Here is a 15,326-nt window from a genome sequence, read left to right as displayed (position 1 = left end):
CAGTCCCCAATGCCAAACACATCAGACAGCAAATATTAAGAATTTGTTAAAATTAGAATTCACAGGAGAAGACTTTTTTCAGTGGCAGGATTATTACATTTGATTTTTCAATTTTGAATCTTGGACTTTCCAAACCCATAGAACTGATAATATAAACATATAACAATAACTTTCCATTCCATGTATGTATGTATGTGTTTCATTTATGTAAGTCAAACATGAAAATTAGGTATTCAACTAATGGTCAGTGACTTCAAAGGCATTTGGGGAATGCAATCTTTTTATCAATAAATCTTTTCTATTAAGAATATGAAGGTTTTCTGGACAAGAACTTATTCTCTACTATTATTAAACAACCTTAGTCACATATATTTCCTTCATGTATCAATGGTTTGAACTTATAATCAACTTGGAAAATTCTTAAAAGGGACCCTACCCCTACCTTGAACACTGCATTAGAATTCACAGAGGAAACTTTCTAGCTCTCAGCAATGCATATCTATCAAAAGAAGCTCTAAGCAAAAGAAATGGAGTTTGTTGTACAAACAGTGTTAAGTCATCATGTAATGAAAAGGTAAGCAGTATACTTTATGTCATTGCCTCATAGAGCAATGCCTCATAGAGCATACACATTGCTACATGTGCTTTCAGAGTAGAAAGCCGCCTTCTAACAAAATCTTCATGGGGTATTTTATGATTAAAGAATATCACTGGTGAAGGAATGACTGAAGGAATTAATGGCTTAGTTTGGCAAGATTAAGCCAACTCTTCCTGTGATTTTTTTCAAGACAATGAGATACACTGAAACACTTCTTATTGGTAGGCAAATAAATCTCTGTGCTATGACAAATGGAATTTCATCTAGTGGTTGGAGAGATCTATCCCTTTCTTTCACAAAACCACTTGTAAGATGAATACATTTTCCAAGTTCTGAAATAATTTTTTTCCGAGAAAAATAAGAGACCATTATGCTTAACAAAAAAAATATCACTCACAGACTCCTTTCCCATCTTCTTTTGTAGCCGTGTTTGCCACTGAACAGCTTGCATGACAATGGCTTCCCATCTTCTTTCAAGATTTACAATGATCAGTTGCATGGGCTGGTGGTCTGCATTCAGATTGCAAGTGTCCCGGTCATCCAGAAGATGCTGGCACAATCGCAGGATGGAGGCCACTCCACGTCGTCGCTGTTTGATTTCACCACAGAGGGACTGCAACACAGAAAGGGCTTGATCCGTGGGTGTTTATAAAGCATAATCCCCCCAAATTGAAACACCTACTTCCACCATTATTTCAAATTATAGTGATATGCTTGGCTATGAATAAGACAAGAATGGCTCTGGAGTTGCCTTCAGATTGGAGACCATCTATTGATACCCAAGTAATGCCAAAGAATTTAGCTGCATCCCACTCTTCTTCCCTTTTTTTCAATGATTTCTCCATCTAAAACGCTGGGTTCCACCTGGACATCTAGGTGATTAACAATTTACAACTTAATGAAATTTAGGTCATATGAATGCCAAACAGATTGACCTGCTTTAATTCCAGGTGACAGGAAACACAAAAGATAGAGAAGTGCTCCAAAAGGAAATGGAAATTTTCCAAACTTACTCCTAGATTTTTTGAGGCCAAAAGTTTAGTTTTCTACTGGCTGGGAATAAGTTAAATAAGATTGCAGAGAAGTTTCATACCTAACATCTATTATTGGGGAAAAATGGATAAGCAACATTTCTCTTCCGAAGCTTGATTAACAAAGCAATAATGTTCTGAGAACAGAAATTAGGATACTGGATTATTACTGCACTATTTGTTGGTTGCTGTTTCTTTTAATAGACATTCACACAATTTAAGAAGGATATGCATGCATCAAAATAGCATTTTGCCCCCAGAAGCATTTGTATTGCTGCAGTGACCCTAAGCTGAACGATTCAAGCAAAATAGTGGGTACACATGTCTAAAAATATTATATCTTTTCTTTGCCTACGGATAGTGTGTAAGTGATATTCTAATTCAAAGCCTTCAGGAGAAATGATGATTGTATCCACAAACATCACTGAATTACTAATCTCCTTCTACTGCTACAATTGGACTGTTCTAACAGTTAACAGATTGCTTATTAATCAACAAGGGTAAACAAGACAATGCAATTTCATTTAGTGTGAGAGTTTTAATGCCTAAAAGTATTTGTGCTTAAAATGTTAATCTAGATAAGGCTTCATTAGTAGAAGTCTTAAAATGATTAAATGCGGTTCATTGAAATGTGCACAGAGTGGCAGTAGATCAGCAGGTGGACATTTCATACAGATGTTCCACTTACTGATATAATACATGCAGTAGCCATTTAAATGACCCTAGCTCAGTAATAGCTGAAATTCTATTATTTCTGTAATGAAAGAACACTGTACCTTTAATATTTCTGAATTTTAAATAAGGTGAATGACAAATTCCCAAACCTCTATTTATGGCAAAATATGACTAGGAATTTTATTATTCAATTTATACCAGTGCAGCATTTTTAGTTATGTTTCCTGAACTTACCCTTATTTATTTTCCTAGCATTCATTATTATTTTCCAACATAACTCCTAATATAACCACCAGGTCTGACAAATTTCTTTACTGATGCTATTCATTTATTCAAGGCTGAATGAGGAGAAACCCCTAGACATTCAAAGATAAAACTTGAGGGCCTATCAAAGCAAAAAGCATTGTTTCGATCTCCTCCCATCCTGCTAACTGCCCCCTCTTAAATACATTCTCTCTCTCTCTCCCTCTCTCTCTCTTTCACACACACGCACGCGCACACACACACACACACACACACACACACACACAATTTGCTCTCTTGCTCTAGAACTGTTGAGCAAGTCAAACTGTCAAGTCCAATTAATACCTGCCAAATTTTGATCCAATATTAACACTTCAAGATAATAATATAGCCAACTGAAATTCATTGAAATGAGTCCTATGAATATGAATATTGAGGATTTCTTTGTTTTGTTTTGTTATACATTTGTTAACAATAAAGGGCTAGAAAAATCAAGAGTGATATTTCCATACCATAAAATTGGATCTTGCAAAACTCTGTTTGAAGTTGACTAGACCAGTAACTGCATTCATCTAGCTAGCAAAAAGTCCCCATGTCTCTTAGCCAAATGAAAATTTGCCATGGACAGCACTAAACGTATGTGTGTAGCTAGCACAGCCACATTGGTAACATTTACAAAGTAGCCCAAATAAGCTTCATGCACCTTAAAGGCATTTTTGAAGTTCTGAAACAGGGCATGTGAGATCACTAGGGGAAATTTTCATAAACGTCACTGGCCATAATCTTTTTATGAGTATCTAGAATACACCCAGTATTTAAGTATCCAGATGAACCCCAACCCACATCTTAATGTGAGTCAGTCCAGGTAAAAAACTGTGAAAGCTGTTTTTGATGTTCAGTATAGGATTTTATTGAATGTTGACATTCACTACCTAATTTTGGGATCGTCACAATTCCACAGTTTTTTTTTCTCTTACTTTAAATATCTAAAGAATTTAGTCTACATTCTGGATTAATAATTTATCCTATATGTACAGTGGGAAATAACACGACTTTAAAAAGGAGGCAAAAATTGAGAATTTTAAATGCCAACATAATTTTTGATAGTTTTTTTATATCTAGGAGATATAACTGATAAAATAACATTCTTCTACATAAATGAGTTTCCATGACAACCATTAAAATATACATATTTATTTATAATCACAAACACATACTCAACGAAACCAGTGCATTTTCTGGTGATGTTTCTTAGAATCAGTAGTTTACGTTATTTCCATGATAAACTATGCACAGAAAAATGTTAAATGTAACTACACAGGAACAAGTAAGTATTGTAACTACTCCTGGCTTACATTTTCAGAGAAAAGTACTTTTAAACACAAATCCAAACTAAATAACCTAAGTAAGGCACTGAAATAAGATAAACTCATCCCTGCCTCTGAGACTTCCTCAAATGTGCATTGTACCTTCTGTCTGCTAGGCAGCGGTTTATGCATGGAGGCTTCAAACAGGAGCAAGTTCCTGCTCCTTCTCTCAAGGAGCTGAAGTCTACTGAAGGTGGACTATCCACAAATAAGCATGGTGCCAAGAGTAATGTAGAGAGAGACCTGTTAACAGAATGTTTGTGCAAGTTGCTTTTGGAGGAGTTGGTGAAATCTCCAGGGAAACAATGGGAACCAGATGGTCCAAGCTGAATGGTTGTGGTTATAAAGATAGAAGGTTCAGGAAGCAAGTAGCCTGGGGCAGCGGGAGCACCTAGTGTGTTAGGGAGAAGAGACAGTGAAGCAACTGGACAGGAAGTAATTAACAGAAAAATTTGTAATGTTTTTCATTATTGCCAATTCTGAAGCATTTTCCTTGATATCTGATGAGATATGCTTGATTCTCAAGCATAGTCATATTGCCTTCACAGAAAAATATAAAGACAAGAAGAGTAAAGGAAATTTATTTTTTTTTAATTTTTTTGATGTTTATTTACTTTTGAGAGAGAAAGACAAAGCATGAGTGAGGAAAGGGCAGAGAGAGAGAGAGAGAGAGGGAGGCACAGAATCTAAACCAGCTCCAGGCTCTGAGCTGTCAGCAGAGAGCCCGATATGGGGCTTGAACTCAGAAACGGCAAGATCATGACCTGAGCTGAAGTCGGTCGCTTAACTGACTGAGCCACCCAGGTGCCCCGAGTAAAGGAAATTTAAAAAGAAAGAAAAAAAAACCCACTAATTATCAGTATGTCTAAAAAAGAGATTCCAAATGCTTTTGTATTAGTTGTCCTATTATTTGGTCATTGTTAGGCAATGTCTTCTTAGAAGACTACCTCTCAGTATGGAGGTCATTGTCTTACATCACTTCAGAATCCAATTGGTGGAATATAGTTTGGTGTGCTACTTTTAAATTTCTAATCTCTTATTTTCTTTATTTTACATTTCTATTCAATTTCCTCATGTTATTAAAAAGGCAGACTTGCTATAAGAAGTGTAGAAAAGTAAAAATCAAAATTTCTAAGTCATTGTTTTCCTTTACAATAATCGGATATCCAACCTTCTAAACACATCTTTTTCGGCGTGTTACAATAGAGTTGCCAACAGGCTGAAGGTTTTTCTATCACACGTATAAACGGTCTGGTTTTCAATTAATCAATGGTGATGCAAAGGATGTTTTTGGTCTATCTTGGGGGGGGTCTTTTATTTATTTAGTTGTTTGTTTGTTTATTTTTAACATTTTTATTTATTTTTGAGAGAGAGGAGACAGAGTATGAGCAGGGGAGGGGCAGATTGAGAGGGAGACACAGGATCTGAAGCAGGATCCAGGCTCTGAGCTGTCAGCACAGAGCCCAAAGCAGGACTTGAACTGGTGAACCACATGATCAAGACTTGAGCAGAAGTTGGACACTTAGCCAACTGAGCCAACCAGGTGCCCCTGTTTATTTATTTTTTTAATGAGGGTTTTCTTTCTCCCCTCCTGACATTCTGTCAGCCTTTTTGACTGTTTAAGCCACTCTATTATTAGCCAAATGTGATGTAACATCCTTTTTGACATTGGCTTCAGTTTAACACGATTAAAGGTAAGACTTCCAATACTGATACTTCGTTTTTCATTATATATTAAACATACGCATATATACACACATATACATACATATATTGTACAAAATTATACCTACTTGTATACCCATATTCTTGACCTTAAATAATAGTGTCATCTACTATCACAGAAGGATATAAATAAGCTTACAAGAAAAGAACTACAATTAGACCAAAAACCAAACCACACAATAAGTAAAACATAAGAACTAAATAGAGAAAAGAGAGATGAAGAGGAAAATAAAAATTTTAAAATACCAAAACTAAGCAGAAAAAAAATCTGTTTAAGAAACTCCAAAGCAGTTTGTGTCTATATCTCTTACATAATTTTATTCAGCAGGTTAATGTAACATCATTAAATAGGTCAATATTAACAAAGTGATAGGACATTAGATGATCTGTCAACTAAAAACTATTTATGAAGCAATTCCATTTATAAGAGCAAACATAACTTTATTTTCTAGATTGATCAAGTTTTTAACAATATCTATTGAGTAGGCCCTCTCTGTAGTAAGCACAATAAAGAAGTTTTAACCTGCATATATGATACATACTTGCCTTCAATCTAGTTGGAGTGAGGAAATAACAGAGAGAGGAAAAAAGTGAAAAAGACATGCAAGTTCTTCTGGCTTAAAGAGTCACAAGTAAATAGCTCCAACTCTTTGTTGCAAGGGTCCCCCACACTTTTTCACGTTGTCTTTCCTTTTTGCACTTTCTGTATTTTACCATTTTAATTTCATAAGGTGGGAAACTGTCTTCTCTTAGTCTGCTACCTGTGACCAGATTTGTAGAGCAAATCTTCTCAGAGACTTCTCCAGGCCAAGTAGCACTAGCATCACCTGGAAACTTGGAAATGCCAGTGCTCTAGGGCCACTCCACCTGTTCTGAATCTGCAACTCTGGGACAGGCATCAGTGAGCTATGGTTTAACAAACACTATATGTGATTACAATGCATGCTGAAGTTTGAAAACACTGGCCTATGGAAACAGAGGAACTTAGTTTTATAGATAAGAGAATTAATTCAATTGAGCAGATTTTTTTTTAGAAGTATAAAATAGAAGTTACAATTCTGTTTCTGGAGTCACATTGTTAGCCAAGAGCCTAGAGACCACACCAATGGTGCTCAGTTCTTTTTTTAATTGTTACTGAATTACTGCCAGAAAAAGAATCAATCAATCAATGAATAAGTCTTTTTGACCAGAGATATCTTTATCTTATTAGTACGTGCTTGATGATCTTTGGAATTTTCAGTATAATTATTAAGCATGATGATATGTTAGGTTGTTTGAATACTATATTTGGGGATTTTTCTCCTTTTAATCAATTTTATCAAAGAAATTATTTAGTAATTAATGACTCCAGTACGTGTGTCATTGTGCTAAAGATGCTTCTCTCAGAAAGTGTATATAATAAAACAAAACCATGATGATTGTTCAGAAGGTACAAAGCATCAGATACAGATAATGTTAATGCTACAGCCATTGTCTAACAAGAACATACATTATGTGGGGAAAATGAGAGGCAATACTGGTACCTCTATGAGCCTTCAAAAGATGCTTTTTACTGGTTGGTTCTGGATTATTATTTTGGGGCAAGGATGCCAAAGATAATATGAATGGTATTTCTTACAGCAATAAACATTTATTGAGTATCATCTATGTGCTAAACACCATACTTTTCATTATAGGTTGGAATTAGTAAGTAAGGGGAATATAATAAGATGTGGTACCTGTTTTTAGGTGCTTGTTATTTGGCTGTAAAGAAAAGACTCTCCCTCCTCAAAGTAAACGTTGACTTGGGGGATGAAAAGATCATTACTAGCAGGAGTATATAGATTAATGTTCATGGACCTAGTACTATGTTAAAGTTGCTGAAGATCAAAAAGGTGGAGGGAAGAGAGGTCAGGCATTACAGTTGGAAGAGTCACATAAGAAAGGTCAAGAAACTACAATTTTGGTAACATTTTAAAACAGGATGGAAGTTCAAGTGGACAATGATGATAATCATAATTCAATTATCCATGCATCCATCCATCCATCCAACAATCCAAATGTGCTTATTGAGTGCCTCTTATGTACCAGGCACTGTTCTCAGGGATGGTGATATAGCAGTGAGCAACAAGAGTTCTGCTTTCATAGAACTTACATTTGAATTTGTGTGTGTTGGGGGGTAGTGGTAAGAGGCTGGAAATAAAACATAAATAAACCTACAAGAAAATATCAGATAATGATGAGATATAAAATAAAATAGGGTGAAATGGTGGAAAGTGGTGGGGGTTACTTTAAACTGGATAGTCAGTAAAGCTTCTCTGAGGGGGTAACATCACAAAATAAAACATTTAGATATAGAAACAACATAACTTAGTGTTCTGATGCTGCAATAATTTAGACAAGATAATGTTTGTAACATGGCCAATTTAGGCCATAAAAAGGCATATTTTATGATTAAGTATAGGATATTAATGATTAATGATTGAATGCTTTCCAATAAAGTAAGTGGAATTAAAAAGATCTTGGTACAATTAAGTCAGAAAAAGCATTTTCAATAAAAGGGGCTGGGATAATTGCATATCCACATGCAAAAGAATGAATTGAACTCCCCCACCTCACATCATATACAAAATTAACTCAAAATGAATCATAGCCCTAAATGTAAGAACTAAAACTAAAATTGGGGTGCCTGGGTGGCTCAGTTGGTTAAGTATCTGACTTCAGCTCAGGTCATGATCTCATGGCTCATGAGTTGGAGCCTCACATCAGGCTCTATGTTGACAGCTCAGACCCTGGAGCCTCCTTCTGATTTTGTGTGTCTCCCTCTCTGCCCCTCTCCTGCTCACACTCTTGTCTCTTTCTCTCAAAAATATGATAAAAACATTAAAACATTTAAAAAAAGAGCTACAACTAAAAACATCTGAAAAGAAAACATAGGAGTAAATATTCATTACCTGGGGATAGGCAATGGTTTTTTAAATAGGACACCTAAAGTAGAAGTGACTTCTGACTTCTTAGGCAGTGATTTCTTAGAGATGCCACCAAGAGTACAAGGACTTTTGGACAACTTAATCAAAATTAAAAATTTCTGCTCTTCAAATGACACCATAAAAAATGAAAGAACCCTTGGGGCGCCTGGGTGGCGCAGTCGGTTAAGCGTCCGACTTCAGCCAGGTCACGATCTCGCGGTCCGTGAGTTCGAGCCCCGCGTCAGGCTCTGGGCTGATGGCTCAGAGCCTGGAGCCTGTTTCCGATTCTGTGTCTCCCTCTCTCTCTGCCCCTCCCCCGTTCATGCTCTGTCTCTCTCTGTCCCAAAAATAAATAAACGTTGAAAAAAAAAATTAAAAAAAAAAAAATGAAAGAACCCACAGAATGGGAGAAAATATCTGAAAATCCTATATCTTATAAAGGACTTGTACCCAGAATATATAAAGAACCCTTAAAACTCAACCATATAAAGATAAGTAACTCCATTTTTAAAATGGGCAAAGTATTCAATAGACATTTATTCAAAGACAACATACAAATGACCAATAAACATATGAAAAAGTGTTCAATATCATTAGCCAACAGGGAAATGCAAATCTAAACCACAATTAGATACTACTTCACCCACACTATGATAGCTAAAATAAAAAAGACGAAAATAACAACATTGGCAAAGATATAGGGAAATTGGAATTCTCATACACAGTTGGTGAGATTGCAAAGTAGTGCATTCATTTTGGAAAATAGTATGACATGGAGCAACTGAGTGGCTAAGTTGGTTAAGCATCTGACTCTTAATTTCAGCTCAGGTCATGATCTCACAATTATGAGACAGAGCTCTGTTTAGGGCTCCATGCTGGGTGTGGAGCCTGCTTAAGATTTTCTCTCTCCCTCTCTCACTACCCCTCTCCCACCTCTCTTTCTCTATCTCTTTCTCAAAAAAAAAAAAATAGTATGACATTTCCTCAAAAAGTTAAACACAGAATTACTACATGATCCAGCAATTTCTGTCATAGATAAATACCCAAAAGAATACACAAAAACCTTCAGACTAATATTCATAACAATGTTATTCATAATAGCCAAAAAGCATAAACAACTCATATATATATATATTATATATATATGTATATATATATATAATATATATATATCAGTGGTTAATGGATTAAAAAAATGTAGTATTTTTTGGCCAACTAATCTTTGACAAAGCAGGAAAGAATATCCAATGGAGTAAAGACAGTCTCTTCAGCAAGTGGTGCTGGGAAAACTGGACAGCAACATGCAGAAGAATGAACGTGGACCACTCTCTTATACCATACACAAAAATAAACTCAAAATGGATGAAAGACCTCAATGTAAGACAGGAAGCCATCAAAATCCTCAAGGATAAAGCAGTCAAAACCTCTTTGACCTCAGCTGCAGCAACTTCTTACTCAACATGTGTCCGGAGGACAACAAAAGGAAACAAGGAAAACAAGGAAAACAAAAGCAAAAATGAACTACTGGGACCTCATCAAAATAAAAAGCTTCTACACAGCAAAGGAAATAATCAGCTAAACTAAAAGTCAATCAACAGAATGGGAAAAGATATTTGCAAATTAAATATCAAATAAAGGGTTAGTATCCAAAATCTATAAAGACCTTATCAAACTCAGCACCCAAAAAACAAATAATCCAGTGAAGAAATGGGCAAAAGACATGAATAGACACTTCTCCAAAGAAGACATCCAGATGGTGACAGACACATGAAAAAATGCTCAACATCACTCATCATCAGGGAAATACAAATCAAAACCACGATGAGATACCACCTTACACCTGTCAGAATGGCTAACATTAACAACTCAGGCAACAACAGATGGTGACGAGGATGCAGAGAAAGAGGATCTCTTTTGCATTGTTGGTGGGAATGCAAGCTGGTGCAGCCACTCTGGAAAACAACATGGAGGTTCCTCTATTTTAGTTATTAAAAATAGAACTACCCTAGACCCAGCAATTGCACTACTAGGCATTTATCCATGGGATACAGATGTGCTGTTTCAAAGGGACACATGCACCCCCTTGTTTATAGCAGCACTATCAATAATAACCAAAGTATGGAAAGAGCCCAAATGTCCATTGATGGATGAATGGATAAATAAAATTTATACACACACACACACACACACACACACACACACACACACACACACACACAAACACACACATAATGGAGTATTACTCGGCAATCAAAAAGAATGAAATCTTGCCATTTGCAACTACGTGAATGGAACTGGAGGGTATTATGCTAAGTGAAATTAGTCAGAGAAAGACAAAAATCATATGACTTCACTCATATGAGGACTTTAAGAGACAAAACAGATGAACATAAGGGAAGGGAAACAAAAATAATATAAAAGCAGGGAGGGGGACAAAACAGAAGAGACTCATAAATATGGAGAATGAACAGAGGGTTACTAAAGGAGTTGTGGGAGGGTAGATGGGCTAAATGGGTAAGGGGCACTAAGGAATCTACTCCTGAAATCATTGTTGCACTATATGCTAACTAATTTGGATGTAAATTTTAAAAAATAAAAAATAAAATTAAAAAAATATGAAATACAATAAAATAAAATTGTTAGAATGCATCCAAAAAATGTAGTATTTTTTATTCATACAATGGAATATTATTTGACCATAAAAAGGAACAAAAGGGGCACCTAGCTGACTCAGTTGGTAGAGCCTGTGATTCTTAATCTTGGGGTTATGAATTCAAGCCCTGTGTTGGGCATAGAGCTTACATTAAAAAAAAAGAGGAATAAAGTACTGATACATACCACAACATAAATGAACCTTGAAAAATTATGCTAAGTGAAGAAGCCAGACACAAAAAGGCCACATAATTGTATGATTCCACTTATATAAAATGTCTGGAACAGACAAACGCATACTATGTATATTAGTGGTTTCCTTGGGTTACAGTCAGTGGGGGATAAGGAATGACTGCTAATGGTTAAGGGATTTCTTTGGGGACTGGTGAAAACATTCTGAAATTAGATTTTATGGTATGTGAATTATATCACAATAAAGCTATTTTTTAATCTCTTGGTAAGGCCAGGTATATATTATTAGCCACATAACTGGTAATAGAATCAGAGAATTTACCACACATACATTTAGGGTGTGTCATGACAAGAGATCTTATGATATTACTAATACCATTCAGACATCACAGTTCTGCAACAGTGAGTTCAAACACATATTAATACACTTAAATAAAGGCAAACTTAGAGCTTTCATTTATTTTGTTTTAAGTAATCGCTATACAATTCCCTGGGATAGAGTCATAACTGCAAACCTATAAATCTCAGTCAACAGATAAGACATTCTGCTATATGATAAAAATAATACAGTGCTGTTTTTAATATAGCTGTCCTAGTTCTAGAAATATCATAAAACATAAACAGAAAAGTATATATAGAAGAGCATGGATCTGTTAAAGGAGCTGAAGAAAATGTAGAAATTAAAGAATGTTAGTTAAGTCTAATTACTGCAGTGGTGAGTTTCATACACGATCACACATCTTATGAAACTGTAATCCATTGTGTTATTGGTGTCCATATGAAAATGAGAAAAGTGACATATCAGATGTACTTCATGTATTTTACCAACGGTCATTCTAAGTTAACTATATGTATGTGAACCTATAAGAAGTCTTTTAAATGTTATGTTCTCCTCAAATATTTAATCAAGGATTTACTTGATTGCAAAATAATAGCCAACAATCATTGAATATTACTAAATTGCTAGAGCACTATTCTTAGTATTTTTTTAGTTTTCACTAATCTCATACACTAATGACAAACATTATTTGTGTATTTCTTTCTGCTATGCATTCTTTAGGTATTTTATATGTATTGGCTCATTTAATCCTCACAACAGCACTATGAAATATATATTATTGTCATGTACCTATTTTACAAATGAGGAAATGGAGACACAAGGAGGTTAAGTAACTGACCAAAGATAACACGGCTAATAAGCAGCAAAGGCAGGATGTTACCCCATGCAACTTGAATCCTGAGCTAATTCATAAAAACACTATGCTACATTTCCTTTCTAAAAGACCTGAAGAGGCTTATAAAATGTTTCCATTTTAAGACTGTTCCTGTCCCTTATTTCCAACCAGAAGTGGCCACAACCATAAAGTTATTATTGATAAGAGAGCCAACAATGTACTTCAGTATACTTTTCATAGGTGTCTCTTATACCCGTTTCTAGACCTAAGTTAAAAATTAGTAATCTATGGGGTGCCTGACTGACTCAGTTGGTAAAGCATAAGTCTCTTGATCTTGGGGTTGTAAATTCAAGCCCCATGTTGAGTGTAGAGATTACTTAAAAATGAAAATCATTTGGGGCTTGGGGTGGCTCAGTTGGTTAAGTGTCCAACTTCGGTTCAGGTCATGATCTCACAGTTCCTGAGTTCAAGCCTCGCGTCGGGCTATGTGTTGACAGCTCAAAGCCTGGAGCCTGCTTTAGATTCTGTGTCTCCCTCTCTCTCTGTCCCTCCTCCCCTTCTCTCTCAAAAATCAAATAAACATTAAAAAAATAAGTGAAAAAAAATAAATGAAAATCTTTAAAAAAAATAGTACTCTGCTATTCTTAATTCTTCTTAATTCTAGCGTGGTTGTGAGAGCAGAGATGGAAAAAACACAAATTAATTTACTGAGCAAATATTTATTGAGCACCTATTGTAATGGGCACTGCTCTGAGTGTTTGAGATGCGTCAGTGAACAAAACAGACAAACTTTCTACCCTCAAGACCCTCATATTCTAGCAGACAGTGGAGGATAATCTTTTTTTCTGAGAAAAATGTAAATTAAATACATAATCAAAAAGAGATTGAACAAAAGTAAGAAACATTTATTAGGCAAATGATTATCAGAGTTCCCAGCAAAGGTCAGCAGATCTTTTGGTCTTGAGAGCACCATTCTTGAGCCAATTATGTGCTTACCTCAACTGTACCTAGTGTATAGTGTTGCAATTAAGAATTTCCATCCAGAAATTGTAAGGGGGTAATTCTTCAAAACAGCAAAAAAAAAAACTAAAATACCTCAAGTGAGGTATGAATGATGAATTGCATATTTTAAAGGAAATATGGGCAAATGACGTCTGCATATTTTAACTGATTCCAAACTTAAAAGACAGCGTCAGCCAATATAGGAACTCAGCTCAGTTGCGAACCCTAGGACTTAATCTATATTGAAGCTAAATATTCTATAAGCATGCAGTGAAGTGCAAAAAATAGCAATTGAAAAATGACACGATTAAATGGCACGACATGCAATCATTTGCTCTCAATTATATCAATGTATCTTCTTCATTTCTAGGAGTCAGGCAGAAATATTGTTTTTTAAATGCCTCTATTAAATTGGTCACCAATAATAAAATAGATGAGAGTCCTAATAAGCTCATTTACATAACATACATCATACACTACAAAACTATTCTCTCCAAACAGTTTTGCTCATAGATTTGTCTCCTGGTTGTCATGAGTCTTTGCTACATTAGCAGATTTCAAAAGCATAATACTGCCTTCAGAACCATTTGTAGAAAAACGTTTATGAAACTTTTCTAGTTAACCCTTGGCAGGATCCTTATTGCTAATTATGGAAAAGGTATTGATATAATATCTTGGCTGTCACATTTTATTATGGTGATGGTAGAAGCAGAATCTAGGTCTGACATTTTGGAAATACCACCTAATTGCAAGTTAGAAACACAGAATGACAGTTTTAAGTAGATTATAACTTCTTTCAAAATAACACACGGGTTTATTTAATGTAAAAGCTGGATTTTAAAAATAGCATTAAAGACCCCTGAATTGGTTTACTAAGCACATCTCTATCAGCTCCTTGAAGATGGTCTGGGATGTGTGCCAAAATAGTTTCAAAATTGTACATGACAATATAAGTCTAGATTCTAACACCAAATGATTTCTTATAACCATTTAAAATCAAAATATTTCCAGTGAGTGCTTCCATTTTTAAGAAAAATCATCTCCTCTCTGTTCATCGAGGCAGCAAATGAGTGAGGTCCAAAGTCAAGTTACCTTAACTTTCATGGCCTACTTAATTTGACCTTTGACCTAGAAAAAGCTTTTACTTTTTCTTGCAATCTAGTATCCTCTCACTTGGATACTAGATTGGATCACTTAGGGCCACCAGGACTATTGGTTAATACTATAAATTCTTGGATGAATGGTGTCATCAAGATAAAAGCTAATCAGTTTGTTACAAACATTCATTTAATTGTTTGTACTTTTCATGTGTTGAAAAACATTAATTATATTTGGAAAGGAGATTTCTATTTCTGTTGGCTATTTTGTTAGCTGTGGACCAAAATATAATAACCATTTTAGAATTGCAGACCTTGCTTTGTTATTCCATAAAAACTGTTGCTATCCCTGTGTGGTATTCTTTAATTTTTTTGTGACTTTCCCTACATTAGGTTAAGTACTTTTAAATATGTTTGTTTTTAAGAATCAAGCTCAGTGGTCGTGTGCTTAGTTCATATTCGCATGTAATTAGTAATATGTTATATACTTCCTTTTGTAAATTAAAAACACTATTAAAATTCCAGACATACAAAACAATATGAAGATTAAGTTACTCTAAAGAAAACTGTAATAGCTTACAGATTGCTTGTATCATTACTAAAATGCTGGTATCTATTACA

At 35.1% G+C, this 15,326-nt stretch overlaps 1 protein-coding gene across 1 annotated transcript in view; it reads right to left on the bottom strand.

Annotated features, from left to right (window-relative positions):
• Positions 1-15,326, bottom strand: part of AKAP6 (A-kinase anchoring protein 6) — a 366,558-nt gene that overhangs the window by 53,082 nt on the left and 298,150 nt on the right. The window contains exon 11 of the mRNA XM_047074636.1: positions 996-1,211. Within this exon, the coding sequence (XP_046930592.1) occupies positions 996-1,211 (216 nt within the window). The remainder of the gene's footprint in view (positions 1-995; positions 1,212-15,326) is intronic.

This window comes from Lynx rufus, unplaced genomic scaffold (assembly GCF_022079265.1).
Source record: "Lynx rufus isolate CCGP_SWC_20201006 ecotype Redwood Valley unplaced genomic scaffold, mLynRuf1.p SCAF_13, whole genome shotgun sequence".
NCBI lineage: Eukaryota > Metazoa > Chordata > Mammalia > Carnivora > Felidae > Lynx > Lynx rufus.
Note: the sequence above shows the minus strand (reverse complement) of the source record. Positions and strands in the feature narration are given on the sequence as shown.